At 46.0% G+C, this 17,107-nt stretch overlaps 1 protein-coding gene and 1 long non-coding RNA gene across 5 annotated transcripts; both read left to right on the forward strand.

The window, feature by feature from the left end:
- Positions 1–2,415: 2,415 nt before the first annotated feature.
- On the forward strand, positions 2,416–4,320 carry LOC146685320 (uncharacterized). Its single transcript, XR_014916723.1, has 4 exons — positions 2,416–2,520; positions 3,022–3,224; positions 3,800–3,900; positions 4,001–4,320. It is a non-coding gene; the product is annotated as an uncharacterized LOC146685320 (long non-coding RNA).
- Positions 4,321–4,834: 514 nt separating this feature from the next.
- On the forward strand, positions 4,835–16,791 carry vrk1 (VRK serine/threonine kinase 1). Of its 4 annotated transcripts, none has more exons than XM_085441444.1 (13): positions 4,835–4,929; positions 5,402–5,561; positions 5,715–5,770; positions 6,914–6,983; positions 7,522–7,609; positions 8,294–8,402; positions 9,261–9,353; positions 9,939–10,071; positions 10,585–10,774; positions 10,868–10,926; positions 13,378–13,547; positions 16,285–16,378; positions 16,517–16,791. In XM_085441444.1, the coding sequence occupies exons 2-13, from the start codon at positions 5,402–5,404 to the stop codon at positions 16,663–16,665; spliced, it is 1,371 nt and encodes a 456-aa protein (XP_085297570.1). In that variant the 5' UTR covers positions 4,835–4,929; the 3' UTR covers positions 16,666–16,791. The 4 variants fall into 4 exon arrangements, with proteins under 4 accessions (XP_085297570.1, XP_085297573.1, XP_085297572.1 ...); XM_085441447.1 differs by having other exon boundaries at positions 4,838–4,929; positions 10,585–10,705; XM_085441446.1 differs by lacking the exon at positions 4,835–4,929 and adding an exon at positions 4,973–5,111.
- Positions 16,792–17,107: the final 316 nt, after the last annotated feature.

The following is a 17,107-nucleotide window of genomic DNA, read 5'->3' on the forward strand; positions in this document are numbered from 1 at the left end:
GAGAGCTACACTTCCACCATCACTGAACGTCATCACTTAAACAGCAGCTCACCCAGTTTCTCAGCGTTCCCATGCTCAGCAAAGCTGGACACTAGCTGTTCGTCCGGAGGGAAGCACACATGCTTTCCTCCTTTACTTCGCTTTGATTTCCTTCTGGGCTGTCCTGAGCTGTCATCGTTCTGCTCATCATCACTGCAGTTGGTCATCGCCTCTCTTTACTTTAGGACTGCAGCACGGAGCGCTCTATTGTAATAGAAGGCCAATGGTTAGTCAGGATGGGAACTCCAGCGTCGGTCACGTTACATGCTATCCATGGAGCTGTGACAGCAGCTACTGAAGTACTTCTGGTAACATAAAAGAGTGAAGTAGTGACGACGTGCCCTCGTGAATGTGAAACGTCTTCAGTCTGTGGCGACACTGAAGAACCAATATCTTATTCATGAGCTGTGCACTGTTACCCAATATGTTTGGATCGAATGACACACTGAAAACAGGTAAGGCTCTGCACATTTACATACTTATTCAGATTCATTTACAAAATTCAGGGCTGTTCTGGATAAGACAAACACAGGTAAGTTACCGAGGTAACCACATTCGATCAAATATTCTTAGTTATCCAAATACTTTGGTTGAGTTTCCCACTGAAGTGTCTGTCTCTGCAAGCTGCCTGACAATGTCAAAAAAGACAGAATGAAACAGACAAAATACAGAAGCAGCAGTTTGTGGAGACAGTTCAGAGACAACAGATCACAGCCAACCTGACACAACACACTGCAACAGCCACTGAAGCACGGCCGACCTTCGTCTCTGCAGCAGCCCCCACCAAGCTTCTCTAATGATGGTTTTTCAAGGGTTACAGTTACAAGAATGAACTTTTCATTGGAGTAATTTGTTTCTTACAGAGAACATTTCTTAGAAACACACAAACACGCAAATGAACAGCTAAAGTGCAGCAGCCACTCTAATTATTGTGCTAAGTACAGTAAAGTGCGACAGAGCACAACTGTAGAACAGGCCAACTACAATGACCTCACCCTAAACACCAACAAAACAAGAAAGGATGCCCCCCCCTCTCCATAAAAGTGACTTTGTGGAGAGGGTATCCTCTATTAAGTTCCTCGGCACCCACATATCTGAGGACCTATCTTGGACCACAAACACATCAGCCCTGGTGAAGAAACCCCAGCAGCGCCTCCACTTCTTGGGGGTTCTGAGATGGAACAGGCTGCAGTCTGACCTCCTAGTGTCCTACTGTGCCACCTGTGTGGTACACTGGTTGCACAACAGCTGACAAGAAGAGACTACAGAGGGTCATAAGAACTGTAGAGAAGGTGATTGGCTGTACACTCTCCTACCTGCACTTAATTTCCAGCTCAAGATGTCTCTCCAGAGCCAGAGCAATTATAAAGGACCACCTCCATCCTAACCACCACCTCTTCAACATCCTGCCCTCTGGAAAAAGGTTCAGACCCATCAGGTGCAAAACCAACAGACTAAAGAACAGCTTCTTCCCAGGAAGGGACCGGTCCCCTCCAACTACCAACCAGTAACCTGCCTCAGCATCACATGGAAGCTCCTGTCAGGCATCATAGAGGCTAAGATGAACAGACACATGAGTGGGGCACAGAAAGGGATGGGCAAGAATACCAGAGGAGGAAAACACCAGCTACTGGTAGACCGAGCAGTCAGACAAGGCTGCAAGACCAGGCTGACCAACCTGTGCACTGCCTGGATTGACTACAAGAAGGCCTATGACTCAATGGCCCACAGCTGGATCCTGGAAGGCCTAGAACTGTACAAGATCAACAGGACCCTGAGAGCCTTCATCAGGAACTCAATGGGGATGTGACAACACTAGAGGCCGACTTCAAGCCCATAGCAGTTAGGACTGCTGCACTTCTCCACACAGGGCACTAGCAGCAGTAGGTTCTTCAGCCTGTGAGCACTTGTTACTAGTTGTTGCTGTTACCACTGTTGACGATGCAGCAGCCTCGACAGATAACAAGTCACTAAATTAGACACATTTTGCTGCATCTTTTTGTAATTTTGTCTTCTCTCTCAGCTTTTTAGTGCCACCTTTTCATTTTTGTTTGTTCATCATTATCACCCACTTCTTCCACAGTAAACTCTGCTATACAGGCACACAATGAAAGTAGGGGAGAGGCAAGGGCGTAGATTTGGCATGGACGGAAGGGACACGTCCCCACCAATATCCAGCGGTTATTGAATTGTCCCCACCAACATTTCGATCTCTTCGAGTAAAAACAAACAAACCTTATAGAAAGAAAAAACGATCTGTCAGCGTCTCATTCACCCAGCGGTGCAGAAAGAGTTAAATTACGTGCTCTACTGGAGTCCTACGTCATGTGACAAATATGGCCAATGTGATTGGCTGAGCCTTTCAGGGAGCTCTGTTTAGTTTCAGCAGCGGTAAGCCTGCGCTGTGAGGAGGAGGAGGAGAGGAGGACGGCAGCAAAGAGGAAGAAGCTGGATATAAGAAAGTGTTTTTCATATAAACCTGTGAGTCACTTAACGCATAAAATGTGTCCGTCATAATAACGTTACAGGCGATGCTAGGCTTTGGCCCACATCAGTCTAAGTATGTACCCATTAATACCGTGTTTTGGAAACTACCTGCACAGCAGGCAGCACTGTTAGTTCTCTCAGTCTCAGAGCAGCGTTTCTCATTTTGATTGAAGCTGTCAGAGAAAACGGAGCCTCGAGCAGCCAGGATATTAGTTTACAGAGGCTGTTAAAGTTATACGTCTAACATTAAAATGTTGGTGACACAATAATTTCATCCTAATGGCACTGACATATTCATAGGGTTAATTTTTGAGACAAAATATCATGAGGTCGTCATGATTTTGCAGATATTCCACCTTGTAGTGCAGTTTGCACAGTTTTAAAATGCACTCAGCCTACAAACATTACTGACGAGTCAAGATCTGCACAAAGTGACAGAAACACTGAAGCAGCTGCACGTTTTATTCTTATTGTCATGTTTGTCATGTTTGTCAGGTGACAGAAGAACCAACACAGAGCTCAGAGAGTGATGGTGACACAAGATCACAGGTGAAACTGGAGGATGACCTGGTGGTTCATGACTGTATTTGAAGCACATGTGTGACTGCATGTATGTGGAGTGTCTCACTGTTATTCATCAGGTGACAGAGGCAGCTCTGCCATGTAGCTCGGACAGAGGTGAAGAGGAGAGCTCACAGGTGACTGATGATGATTTGGTGCTGTAGATTAACGAGAGGAGAAGGCCTGTGTTTGGCTCCTTCACATAGTGGACATTGAGTTGTTGTGTGGGGCATGTAGTCCATGTCTGTTGCTGTAACAGTAGTTCATGTTTAGAATAAAAGATCTCAGCTCACTGAGTTAATCGGGGCAATAGTGCCTAAAATGTTGCATCATTTTGCTGAGAGATCTTTTACTCTGTGGTCATCTTAGACGAGTAGTTTTATGGACAAAAACCAGCAGGTCACTGAGTGTTCCCTTAGTGCTAATGTGTCAGAGATGTTGGTGCACTATAACTGAACTAATGTTGTTAAGTCCTTAAAGTCATATTCTTTTATTGTCACGACTGTATTTGAAGCTATTTTTATTTTTGTATGATACCTGATTTATATGGAATATGGTTGAAGTAAACTAAAGTCAGTCATTTGTTTAATAGTAACTTAACATTATATAATTCACACATAAAACTATGAATTGTAATTTTAAATGGTTTAAAAGCATGTAGAATAGCATATGTAGGCAAGTGTATTTACTTCTTCTTTTTTTTTTTATCAAGAAGCAAAGACAAAAAGGAAAAAAAATAAACAGGACAGGGTTCAATGGCTGAATCATCCGTCCCCACCGATGCCAAAACCAAATCTACGCCCTTGGGGAGAGGTATTAAGACTTTTGATTGGGCAATACAGTGACAGTAGTGAAATTAATGAATGCTCTTCTTAACCTAGAAAATAAGACTTTCCCCTTCTGTTTCTCTCAGGTGCCTTATAAGATGAAGCAGTACTGGTGTGGCTGGATGGGTGGAAAACACATCATTATGGTGCATGGAGACAAAAGCATATATATTTAATCACTTAGGTGCAAATATACACAATCTGAACTATGAGCAGCGCGGACTGTGTTTTACTCTGATATATTTGCACTGCCTACAAACTGGGTGAGATGTTTTCATTATTATAAAGACAAAAAGTGACTTTGGATGACCTTTTACTGACTTAAGGAATCACAAAACTCATGGTTCTACACCTCAGGGAGTTATTGACTGCAAAGTATTACGCACAAGCCCTAACATTAAATGTTGTTGTTCTTTCCAAAATTAAATAAATTTACAGAATCAAACACAGATTTGGACTTAACTAAATAGCACAATAGGACATATTAGTCCATGGTTTGATAATAAAACAATAAGAAATTAATAACACAGCTCTGATAGTTGATCACGTACTGAAGACCTGCCCCATGGAGGATAAGCAGCAGATAATGGATGGATGATGGTTCCACATTAAAAAAGGCATTTTCTGTAAACTTTCTGCTTTATATTTACAGGACAGTCTGAGCTCATATTTCTTTATTAGAACTGAGCCCACAGGAGTCATGTTGGCAGGTTTCAGCAGCAGAAATGCAGAAAATAGAGTTGCTGTTGAAACTGCACTTCTTCTTATATTAAGACATGTTTAAAATATATTTACATCTTTCATATATTAAGAGATCCCGGGGATTAAATGCGTATTTAAACTTCTTCACGCTAACAGAAAGGACAGCTCGTCGCTGTTCACGCAGTAGTGAAGCACCGACTTCCCCCAATAAAATAGCGCGGTACGAGGACGTCACTTCCTGACCGGTAGTTTTGCGGGAAGTTTGGTCCGTGTACAGTTTCTCCTACAGGGAAGCATAAACAACGAAGCGACGGTATGTTTCTGTCATACACGCATATATGTGTACGCTAACGGAACCAACCACAGCGACTCGGGAGCGTGTGCTGTCGGACGGCGTCATGTAGCGGGTCATGTAGGCGCTAATGTGACACACGGTTACTCACAAGACCGCGCAGTTAGCATGAGAGCTAACGAGCCTCGAAAGAACAACGCAAGGTGCGGGATTCGCGCGACGCCATCGCTTTACTGTTTCTCTTTCTGTTGGTTTGAACGCTAACAGGCGGTTCGTGTCTCGTATAGGCTGCACACATTAGCAGGTGATGGGGAACTCAGGATGTGGTTAGCTAACTTCGGTACAGATAAAAACATGGTTCTGATGTGACCCGAAAAGTACAAGTTTCCATTTCTTGTTGTGTTTACAACGATGTTTAGCTTAGTTTTATTTTGGAGCTCTGCTTCCATCACGATGGAGCAGCACTAACGACCACCGTGGCTGTGTGTGTTAGATGCCCCCTAAAGCCAAGGCGGCAGGCAGAGGCAGAGCCCCTGCCAAGAGGAAACTGGCAGAGGAGTTTCCTCCTGGAGAAGTGCTGAAGGACACCATGAAGAAGGAATGGAAGCTGGGGGCTCCGATCGGTCAGGGGGGCTTTGGGGTCATATACTTGGGTAAGAAAGACAATGTTATTTGTATGTTAGTTCTAGTTAACATCCGAGTTTGAGCTGCAAACTTTATATTGAATAAAAGTGAATAAAGATTTTAAGCATGTGTCAACCAAATACTGTAAATAATGAACATATTCCCTCTCATGTTTTCCCCAGCCGAGGAAAATTCTGCAAACCCCGTGGGTGCTGACGCTCGCTATGTCATCAAAGTGGTAGGACTAAGTTTGTTCCAGTCCCGGCATTATTACTCGTCACATACTTTTGTCTTTACTCACAGAAAAGTAGCTACCAAAGCCAACTCAACCTTTGTATTTTATGACATATCAATTTCTATTCTATAACACTTCCACTTTAGTTAAGCCCATCAAGAGTTAAGACTTAATTGGCAGCATAAGTTCATTGGATTAAGTCCAGAAATAATTCACATACTGACAGGACTTGTTTGACTTGTTTGACTTGCTTTTCTGCTCTAATGTGCAGACTCATCAGTCTCTCCCATTTGACTCTGAGAATCGTCCGATTTATTTGTTCACTAACTGCAGCGATGCAGCCAGCACAGGCCTTGACCATGGACCTTTCAGATGGCTCTGTCCAGTTGCTGGTCACTGAAGTGTCACGAGAAGTGATCACAGTGCAAACGTTGCAGCCAATAAGGCGCTTTCTGCACTGTGACCATTTCCCTGTTTCTATTCTTAAGGAGGAGAAACGGGGAGAAAAAGCCCGGGGATGCCCCATCACCCAAGATCTGAACTGAATCAGTGGCAACGTTTGAATCCAAATTTTACGTTTTTGGTTCAAATCATTGTCGAGATGTGAGGAGAGACGTACAGCAGCGAGCGTGGCCTGAATAAAAGCGCCGTCAGCTCCACTGTGCTGTAGCCCACTGCAGGCTCACATCTGCACGCTGCAGGCGTTGCTGTTAAAAAGTGACGTGATGGCTGTTGTGGGCCAAATGTAAAGCTCTACCTGTACTGTGTTTATTCCAACTTTAACTCTAATTATTTGTGCTGTCGCTGTCTGAAACAAACTGTGGAAGCTATTCAACATTTATTTAACATTTTAAATCTTTTTATTGAAACTGCAGCACGACCGCTTGCTGGGGCTCATTCCCAGCACGGACCTGCTCCTAACTGTCAGAGATGTAACAGTCTGTGAACCTGGATTTAAACACACAACCAGTTTTTGCACTTTGTTTGTTTTTTAAATGTTTAAACGGAAGAGAAGGAACCGGCCTGCCGTGCTGTGAGCTGTACTCTGGATTGTTTCTTTTTTCTGCCTGTGAAGGGTGGAAACACAAAAGCCCGGTGTGCTGTTGTGGGTCTGCAGACCTAATGTACCTGTTGATCTGTCCACAGGAGCCTATTGACAATGGACCGCTTTTCTGCGAGCTCGCGTTTTACATGAGAGCTGCTAAGCCGGATCTCAGTGAGTCACATGATCAGACACTATAAACACACACACTGTCAGCGAGCCAAAGTTAGCCCTGCGATCATAACACAAGAGTCTCACCAGCAGGGCAAACAAATAAAAAGAGAGGCAAGTTTCTTAATTAAAAGATGGTGTTGCAGCCGAGGCTCAGAGGAGCCCTACAAAGGAAAGGAAGCGTTTGGTGGCAGCGCCGCCAGCCCTCGGGCCACCGCTTTGCATTTTATATAATAACAATCCAAATGTCAGTCTCCCCTGACGATTAACTGTTATATGACTAAGGAACCGAAGCCTCATATTTTATTCATGCTGGAGTCTCACGTTGTTGGTAAATATTTGTCCCAGCAGCAGATTAGCTCGCGGCCATATTGGCCACTTTCCCCCACTGATTTATACTCTTATTACTTGGAGTCTCACATCCATCACCCACTTAAACCAGCACCAGGCTTCACAGAGTTACTTCCTGTGTTGTTGATTTCATGTATGCACACATTAAAAGCTCATGTACGTGTCTGATACGTTTACTCTTGCCCTGCAGTTCAGAGCTGGATGAAGTCCAAGAAGCTGAAGAACCTGGGCGTGCCCCGGTACTGGGGCTCGGGTCGACATGAGAGAGGGGGTCAAAGGTAAGGGTGTGAGTGCTGGGGACGAGTCTCAGGTTGTAATGATGCAGCCCGTCTCTCCTCCCTCTGTGTGACGTGCAGTCGTTCAGGTTCAGCAGTTATATTTGGTGCACGCAGCTCGAGCTGTGCATCAACTGTGTTTGACTTTTCCTCCATGGTGTTTGCATGTTGCACACTGGATGGAGTCACACACAGATTTAAAGGAGAGGTGGGCATGATTACGCTGATTAGAGCCTGTGTTTTCCCAGCTCAGGTCTCTGCCTTCTATAGCAGACCTCACTCTGATTCATTCAGTGGATTACTTTGGCACCGCCTGATACCATGTAGTGGATCTCAGTAGTAGCACTTGTTACTGGTTTCATAAGGGCCCAGTGGCCTGATAAGGCATCAGCTTTGGTCCCGCCTGGGTCACATAGTTAGCACTATCCTCAGCCCTTGCATCACCTCTCCTGACCTCCTCTGTGCACTTATAGTAACTCCGATATTTAAGCTAATCTCCCTGTTTACGCCTTTTACAACTCAGTTTTTAATATTTTATTATTTTTTTACTGTGTTAATGTCCTGAAAGCTCGATGAAAGAAAACACCAAATAAGAAGTAAAGTGAAACAGCTGCGTTCTCCTCACAGTAACAGGTAAAGCTGCAGCCTTTCTGACGCTCTGCTAACAAAGCTCTCTGTCCCAACCAGATACAGGTTCATGGTCATCGACAGACTTGGCACAGACCTGCAGAAGAAGTTTGAGGAATGCGGAAGGAGATTTCCCAGAAAGCTGGTCCTGCAGCTCGGCCTTCGACTGGTTGGTTTTGTCACGATGAAGTTGTTTCAGTCTGAATCACTTAGGTTGTAAACAGCAGGTCATGACCAACATCCTGAGGATGAACGTTGTTCGCAAACTGAAAATAACTGATGATGAGGGTCGAATAACAAGCGGTTTCATCCTCAGAGTTAGTGATGCACAGGGGAGGAAATGGGTTTTCCCAAAGAGACACACAAGTGTATTTTCGGTTGTGTTAATGATTGTGGGTCAGAAGCATTCTCCTGCTCATCCTGGAATGATTGTTTCTGCTTTTAAAGTGAGCTGAAACTGTAATCTGACACCGCTTTACGGAAACGCGAACGTCAGCAGATTTCCTGCACCTGTGCTTCCGATCGAAAATCCTTTGTTTGCATGAAAATACCAACAATGAAGTAATTTGTTTACACAGTCCAGTAAGACTTGTCACAGTGACACTGGATAGACTGTGAAATAGTCATTTACTGTGACTCTCTTTCTTGTTGGAAATCCCACGCTTCTCTTATACCAGCGCGTCTCCCGTTCGCTCTAGTTTATTAAGATCTATGTGGAGGAGGTGAAACCTTTTCTGGTCAGACTCTCCTCTGCTCTGTGGTGCTCAGCCCGGCTACATCCCCTCTAAAAAAGACAAATGTTTATGTTCTGAAACTGAACGTAATGAATCGAGTTGCTAATAAAATCCTCGTAATGTGATCACAGGTTTGGCTTCACGTGGCTGCTGCTCAGTGAGGTGATGACGGGCTGAGCAGCAAACTGCACATTATATTTAAACCATGTAGTGTGATTACTTTGTACTAGGGTCTTGCTACATCACAGATGTGTCTGTACTCTGTATTTGATGGAGTATTTGTTCCTGTGCAGCTGGATACTCTGGAGTACATCCACGAGCACGAGTACGTGCACGCTGATGTGAAGGCGTCTAACCTCATGTTGAGTCACAGCGATCCCAACCAGGTCAGTTGGAGTTCCAGCGTGCTGACTGAAACTGTGACAGTTTACAAAGTGCCGCTGTGACCTGTGCATCGGCAGGAGGAGGAGCCTGGTTTTGGTTGGAACACACTCGCACTGCTTCATTAGATTCAATTAGGCTTTTGTGACGGGGGGAGGTGAAGCCAGAGTGTTCAGACGGGGGAGATTAGATGGCAGGAGCACAGAGCTGCAAATAAGGTGGGGGCAGGGGCAAATATTTAATTTGGAGATTAATAATGTATCATCGGTGGTGTTATTAAGGAGCTTTTTATAAATGACAATTTGGAAATCAGCCCCTCAGGATTTTAATATTGGCTCTGGTTGTTTTTCCTGCTCTTCCTCGGAGGTGGTGAATGTAGGTTTGCTTTTATTGCTCTACATTTCTTTATTAAAGCCACAGAGAATATAAGCACAATGCAAACTGAGGAATAATAAAGTGCTATGGAGCTGGAATTAGAATTGAAATCGTGTGTCTCCTGTCTGTGTACAGTCAGTGAACACTGCTAAAACATGGATTAGTACTGTGTGTATGTGTGTGCATGCCTGAATCTTTGTGTTTGTCAACTGTAGGTTTACTTGGTAGATTATGGACTGGCCTATAGGTACGCACCTGAAGGTCTGCCCAAGGAGTACAAGGAAGACCCCAAGAAATGTCACGATGGTACCATCGAGTTCACAAGCATCGACTGCCACAAAGGAGCATGTAGGTGCAAACGTACGCGAGTAGTCATGACGCCCAACATGGTGTACAAAACCAGAGTGGTAATCTGAAAGAGTCGGCAGGCTCTGATGTTTTTAACCATGAACAGGAAAATCAGTGTGAACGGATTTCAAACCATTTTAGTGAGGACGGTTTGGAACAGCTGGGCTGTTTCCTCCCCATTTAAACTGGGATTCAGTACGCACCATAGAGTGTAGAGTGTGACACGGCCCCACGTTCGCCCAGAGACCGAAACAGTACCCATGTTTGTTTTGCTGTGCAGTCAGAGCACTTTAACACGGCAGTGTGCTGGACTGACTTACCTTTGGGGCCGCAGTCGTAGTACTGAGTGTGTTCAGCCACAGCGTTGTTGCTCCAGCTGAAGTTTGCCAAAGAACAACACTGATACTGATTGGTGTTCCTCATCTCGTACAACGTGGAAATAACCTGGATGCTATTATGTACATAAGTGTCTGATATTGCTAATGTTGCTACGTGCGCCATGTTTGCTAACAGCCGCGTCCAGGCGCAGCGACCTGGAGATCCTGTCCTACTGCATGGTTCAGTGGCTGTGTGGCCGGCTGCCCTGGGAGGACAAGTTGCAGGACCCGCTGTACGTCAGAGACGCCAAGATCCGGTATGTGAAACTGAGCACAGAGCCTGGGTGCTCCAGTCAGCAACACGTTGCCGTTTATACAATTCTACAGTACGTTTTATTATTTACATTTTTGTTTTGTGTTGTACAGTTCACACAGATTGATGTGTATTAAAGAAAGTTGTGTAACGTTTTCACCTCCAGGAGTCAAGAAAACATAAGCGAGTTCATGGCCAAGTGTTTCTCCTCTCAAGACAAACCAGGTGAGACAGACTGACAGCGGCGGCTCTGTGGCTGCGATGGACCAGCGCTGAGCTGGTCACACTGACGTGCCTCACCGTATTATTCATATACTGTAGACTTTTGTACACTTGTCACATCATGAATGCTCATGTCTTGATCTGGTTGTGAAAACCACAATGCCCTGCATAATCCCACAGTCTGAAACCGTGTGACTTCAAATCATATCAAGTTCATGATTAGTCGAACATTTTACCTTTCCATTATTTTAAGTGTTTAAGGAGTTTAAGTTGCCTTGGAGTTGTTGTCAGCTATGATCAGTACTGTTAGTGTTCTTTGATAAGGTTTGTGTGTTACAGCAGCATCATCAGTAAAGTGTGAGTTGATTCATTTCGTCCGTTCCTGGCTGCTCTCATGTGTTTCTAACATGATTCAATTCAATTTTATTTATATACCGGTAGCGCCAAATCACAACAAAAGTGGCCTCGAGGCGCTTCATAGATACAGAGAAAAACCCAACAATCATATGACCCCCTATGAGCAGCACTTTGGCGACAGTGGGAAGGAAAAACTCCCTTTTAACAGGAAGAAACCTCCAACAGAACCAGGCTCAGGGAGGGGCGGGGCCATCTGTCTCCCCTTTGGGGAGAGGGGAGGAAGACAGGATAAAGACATGCTGTGGAAGAGAGACAGAGGTTAATAACAGATATGATTCAATGCAGAGAGGTCTATTAACACATAGTGAGTGAGAAAGGTGACTGGAAAGGAAAAACTCAATGCATCATGGGAATCCCCGGCAGCCTACGTCTATTGCAGCATAACTAAGGGAGGATTCAGGGTCACCTGGTCCAGCCCTAACTATATGCTTTAGCAAAAAGGAAAGTTTGAAGCCTAATCTTGAAAGTAGAGATAGTGTCTGTCTCCTGAATCCAAACTGGAAGCTGGTTCCACAGAAGAGGGGCCTGAAAACTGAAGGCTCTGCCTCCCATTCTACTTTTAAATACTCTAGGAACAACAAGTAGGCCTGCAGAGCGAGAGCGAAGTGCTCTAATAGGGTGATATGGTACTACAAGGTCATTAAGATAAGATGGGGCCTGATTATTTAAGACCTTGTATGTGAGGAGCAGGATTTTGAATTCTGGATTTAACAGGAAGCCAAAACAGGAGAAATCTGCTCTCTTTCTAGTCCCTGTCAGGACTCTTGCTGCAGCATTTTGGATTAACTGAAGGCTTTTCAGGGAGTTTTTTGGACTTCCTGATAATAATGAATTACAGTAGTCCAGCCTGGAAGTAATAAATGCATGAACTCCAGCTGTTGCGCACATGTCTGAGAACAGAATCGCCAATTACCAGAGTTTGACCCCCGGCGGGTGTGTCGCCGAGTGGGGAAAAACGGTTAGACACATGAACGGGTTGGTGGTGTACCTGGGGCTGCTGTTTAGGACTATGCTTCCTCCTCACCGTCACCCAGCCGCCCTCTTTCCCCAGCTGCTTGGGGTCTGCCGGGGAACAGCTAGCGGGGCCTACGCTATCTTCGGCTGCACCAGCTACAGAGGCCTGGCTAGCTATGGGTGAATGAAGGGTGCGAAGCCGAGTCTCCAATTCAGTAATCCTGGCCTCCAGCGCTGCAAATATGCTACATTTGTTACAGATATCATTACTGCTAAAGGAGGCCGAGGAGTAACTAAACATCTGACACAATGAGCAAGAAAGTGCAGGAGGGACAGGAGAAGTAGCCATGGTGCTAACGAGTCGGCTACGAGCTAAGCTAAGCTAGCGAAACAGTACAGAGACAGTGAGTGAATACTTTGGCTATAAGTTAGGTAGTGAGTACACAGACAGTGTGCTTCGGATGAAGCACGTGAAGATTATACTATGAAAAAAGAATGTATTTAAAAGTTGTTAATTAAATTGCTAAGCAGATAAGCTACTCAGAAACACCACTGTGTTTGAGCAGGAACAGGAAGTGATACTCTACCACAGAGCGAGCGAACACCAAGTGACAGCGCCACTTGGTGTTCTGCCTTTGAGCAGTGACCACCTGACCTCTCACTGGGATAGAAGTACAGGCCACAAGCTGCGGCAGTAAATGGCAACATTGTTGCCCGACTGTGCTAAAAGTTGCCTTTTAATGTTGGTGCTTTGACCGGAAGGCAGCGTGTCGGTTCAGAGGAGACGTCGCACCTCCGTCCTTCTGCTGTGCTGAGCACGAGCAAACTGTTGTTTTCTGCTCCGTGTGTGTGTGTCTGTGTGTGTGTGCACCAAGTCTGAAGAAAGTCCCACCACACAACATTTAGCCTGACGTTGACATCTGAATGCAACACACTATGGTGACAACAGTGGGGGGGGGCTTGTGTTTAAGTTATGACTTTGTTTATGAAGTGTTTGATGAAAATAACATGGATGACCTGATGGTCTCGAACGAGCAAGAAGGTGTGAGGGTTCTGATGAGCGGGCTTCTCCTTGTGTTGCAGATGAGATACAGCGGTTCATGGAGGAGGTGAAGTCTCTGGGCTACACAGCCAAACCACCCTACGACAAGCTGCGCTCTATCCTGCAGGCTGGACTGAAGACCATCGGTCCTAAAGAGGACGGCAAGCTGGAGTTCACCTCTGCCAGTGGAGCAGCGGCGCCTCCCACCAAGGTCAGCGCTCCTACTTGTTTCTAGAGGGAAGCGAGAAAATGCAGTATTTGAGCTCGAGCCTGTGGGGGTGTACACCTCTGACTTACCGTCGAATTATTTTCCTCATTTAGTCGACTAAGAAATGAACAACTGTCGCTTCATCATAATTACTTCTAACTTTGTTTGGTGATGACAGGAGTAACTGTCTCATGGTTTCAGGCATCATTGTGTCCAGTTCACATCTATGAACTGTATAATATGTAGTTGTTGTGCATCCTCTGCATTAACTCATCCACCAGTTCACTTTGTTCTCGGTTAGTGTCCATCCTCCAGCTGTCTTTATGGTCGAAGGGTTAGTGTGTAGGCTCCTATAGATGACACATTTGATGTCCATTCCAGGGACTGCTCACAGTCCCCTCCCCCAACACCTCGGGGTCGCCTGTCTCTTCAGATTGTTGTGGTCATAGGGGCGTGTCCAGAATGAAGCGATGCCACATGGTTTGATGAAATGCCAAGTCTGGTATTATGGCCGATGCCACTCGGGCTCCGTGGTGCTGGGTAGTGATCACAAGGCCTGGATGTTTTGTCAGAGACATTCACACCAGTAACCTTGTGGACGGCTCTTATAGTGCTCGTCGTGTTCCTCCTCGCACAAAGAAACAGATACTGTTCCTGCTGATGGGTTAGGGACCCCCCAGGGGGGTTATGGCTGTGCTGGGCGACACGGCAGACCTGGCCGTGGCTGGACTGGCTGTGAAGCCTGGTATCTCCTCATGCTAGTGCTTTGGGAGTTGTCTCGTTGTTGCCCCTCTAGTGCACCTGTTGTTAATTTCATTAAGACCAAAGCAGCTGAACTGGAGTCATTAGCATTGCTGTCTTTGCCTCAGCTGATAAGAAGTTTCCCTTCATGTGTCTGCATGCAGCAGCCCGTCTCTGACTGTTCTCAGTGCTGGTGCTCATCAGGACAAACATCATCGCCTCTGTACGTGATGCTGGAGCTCTCAGCTACAACCTAACATTTATGTGTTACTCCCCCTGACTCTCTCTGTCCTCCTGTCTCTCTCTCACCCCCCTACCCTGTCTTTCTCTCTCACCCCCCTCCCCTGTCTCTCTCTCACTCTCCCCCCCCTCTCTCTCTCCCCTGTCTCTCACCCCCCCCCCCCACTGTCTCTCTCTCACCCCCCCTCCCCTGTCTCTCACTCTCTCCCCCTCTCTCCCCATTTTTCTCTCCCCCCGTCTCTCAACCCCCCTCCCCCTGTCTCCCTCTCAACCCCCCTCCCCGTGTCTCTCTCTCACCCCCCTCCCCCTGTCTCTCTCTCACCCCCCTCCCCCTGTCTCTCTCTCACCCCCCTCCCCCTGTCTCTCACTCTCCCCATCTCCCTCTCTCTCTCTCCCCATTTTTCTACCCCCCCGTCTCTCAACCCCCCTCCCCCTGTCTCTCTCTCATCCCCCTCCCCTGTCTCTCACTCTCTCCCCATCTCCCTCTCTCTCTCCCTCTCTCCCCCCCGTCACTCCCCCACGTGCTCTCTGTGCATATGGAAGCTGCCACTGGGGACGTGGTGTTGCCAGCCGAAGGGTTACTGGGCCCTGGTGCTTGTTATTGTATGTAATTATCCCGCCAATCTGTTCACCTCAGTGGGTGCCGCATGGTGATCATGAGGTAGCAATTGTCAAAATGGAGGCAAAAATGGAAAGGGGGGCAGTGGGCGGAGTCTCGTTACACAGGCCCAGAAAGGACGGCGGCGGATGGAGGAGCTGATTGCCTGTGATAAGCGCATCGCTCTCTCTGGGGGCACCTGTACTTCCTGAGGACATACCGTGTTTGCTTTGACAGACATAATAAGTTTATGAAGAACTCTTCAGCAGCCGTCGTGTTTGTGGAAGCTCTACAAAGTACATTTCACCTTGAATGAACCCAGGTCGGTCCATGTTGTAGTCGATGCAGAGTGTCACAGCCCTACATCAGGAGAGTAATGGCGACAGTCAGATTCTAGTGCATGACATGTTTCCTGTGGGGAGTCTCTGGGATTTCCTCATACCTGTGATAGAACTTCACGTAGCAGTTTTCCAGCACAGAGTTTGAGTGCTGAGGAGAGTCTATAATGAGGAGCTCGGGGTCAGTGAGACGCACATAATCATCAGTGCACGCCTGGATCGACTGTTTGCATCCATCATAAAGCTGCAAGGATGTTGTGGCTGCTGTTGGCTGAGACTGCGAGCTGCTGGCTTCTTCGGTTTGTGTCATTTACATGTGTGTGTTTCCTGTTAACAAAGGCTAGATGGGCATGCACATTGTAGGCTTGTTAAACACCTCAGATTATGCTAAATGATGATTCTGGATGAACTACAGTGTTTCTTCTTGCCTGTGCCCCCTCCTCACAGCAGATGCCCCTCCCTGAGCCGGGGGCCAGGTTTCTTCCTGTTCAGTTTTCCTTCCCACTGTCACTGTGTGGTTGTAGCATCTTTACCGTACAGAATAACTTAGTGTGAGGCGATGGTGGTGATTTGGCACTATATTAATACAGTTCAGTAAAAATAGAATTAAATCTCAATTTATGGCATGAGGCAGTTTGACAGTAATTATCTATGTGGGAAATATTCATGTTTATTCACATTTGTTCTTGATTTAACATATTCTGTAGAAACAAACTGTACAGGACCCACAGTGGACTCCCAGGTTTAAAGTAATGTCTTTTAGTCAACATCAACACACCGACTGGTGCTTCTCTTCATATTTATCGTGTTTCTCTCTCTGTAGAAGACGACCAAAAGAAAGATGGCAGCGGATAGAGCGGAGGAGAGCGAGGTGGATTCGAGTCCCGTCAAGAAAAAGAGAGTCACAAAGAAGAACGGTTGGTTTCCTCTTCAGCGTGCACCAGTTTTTGTCAATGTATCTCTAAATAGAGTAACTGAAGCAGAGGCTATGAATGAAAACTACATGACAACATTTGGGTTAAACGATTGACAGCCTGCTGAATTTAACTTTGCAGACAGACCAAAGAAAAGTCCCCAAAAGACTCTGAAATCCAGGAAGGTGCCCAGCAGTGACCCCAAATCCAGACTTGTGGAAATGGGAACCCAGACATCACCTGGACTTGCCCAAAAATCCAGAGGCAGACCCAAGAAAACGAGCACCTGAACATCCACCTCACTCCTCCTCTCAGGCTTTTATGTTGGATTTACTTTGGGCTGTTACACTGTTACACTGTGCTAATAGATGCTGATGTTTGATTGCATTGTAACAATAAAGAGATAACGACATTGATCGGTTGTTCTTATTAAAACTTCTGGGCCAAAGTGTGAAGAAGCTCAAACTTCAGTTGTCCTGTTGCTTTTTTATGGCAAGTTTGAGGAACTCAGTGACACATGAATTAAGAACGAGTCCATAGATGGCGCTGTCTTTAAACTGGGGGTAAAGAAATGGTTTCCCACTTGTCTGCAGATGCTGAACAATAATCGGATTGCTGTATCAGAGAGCAACTTGGGGTTGGTATCTGTCCCAAGGATACTTGGAGACTGGATCGAACCTCCCACCTTCTGATTAGAGGATGACCTGCTCTACCTCCTGAGCAGTGATGGGA

Source organism: Copadichromis virginalis, linkage group LG19 (genome assembly GCF_057382275.1).
Source record: "Copadichromis virginalis isolate Kocher_CV1m ecotype Utaka linkage group LG19, C_Virginalis_male_GT1.1, whole genome shotgun sequence".
NCBI lineage: Eukaryota > Metazoa > Chordata > Actinopteri > Cichliformes > Cichlidae > Copadichromis > Copadichromis virginalis.

Coding starts and splice junctions, on each gene's coding strand:
- vrk1 (XM_085441444.1), top strand. CDS start 5,402: ATGCCCCCTAAAGCCAAGGCGGCAGGCAGAGGCAGAGCCCCTGCCAAG. Junction 9,354..9,938: donor GTCACAGCGATCCCAACCAG/GTCAGTTGGAGT, acceptor TGTCAACTGTAG/GTTTACTTGGTAGATTATGG. Junction 10,927..13,377: donor CTCCTCTCAAGACAAACCAG/GTGAGACAGACT, acceptor CTTGTGTTGCAG/ATGAGATACAGCGGTTCATG.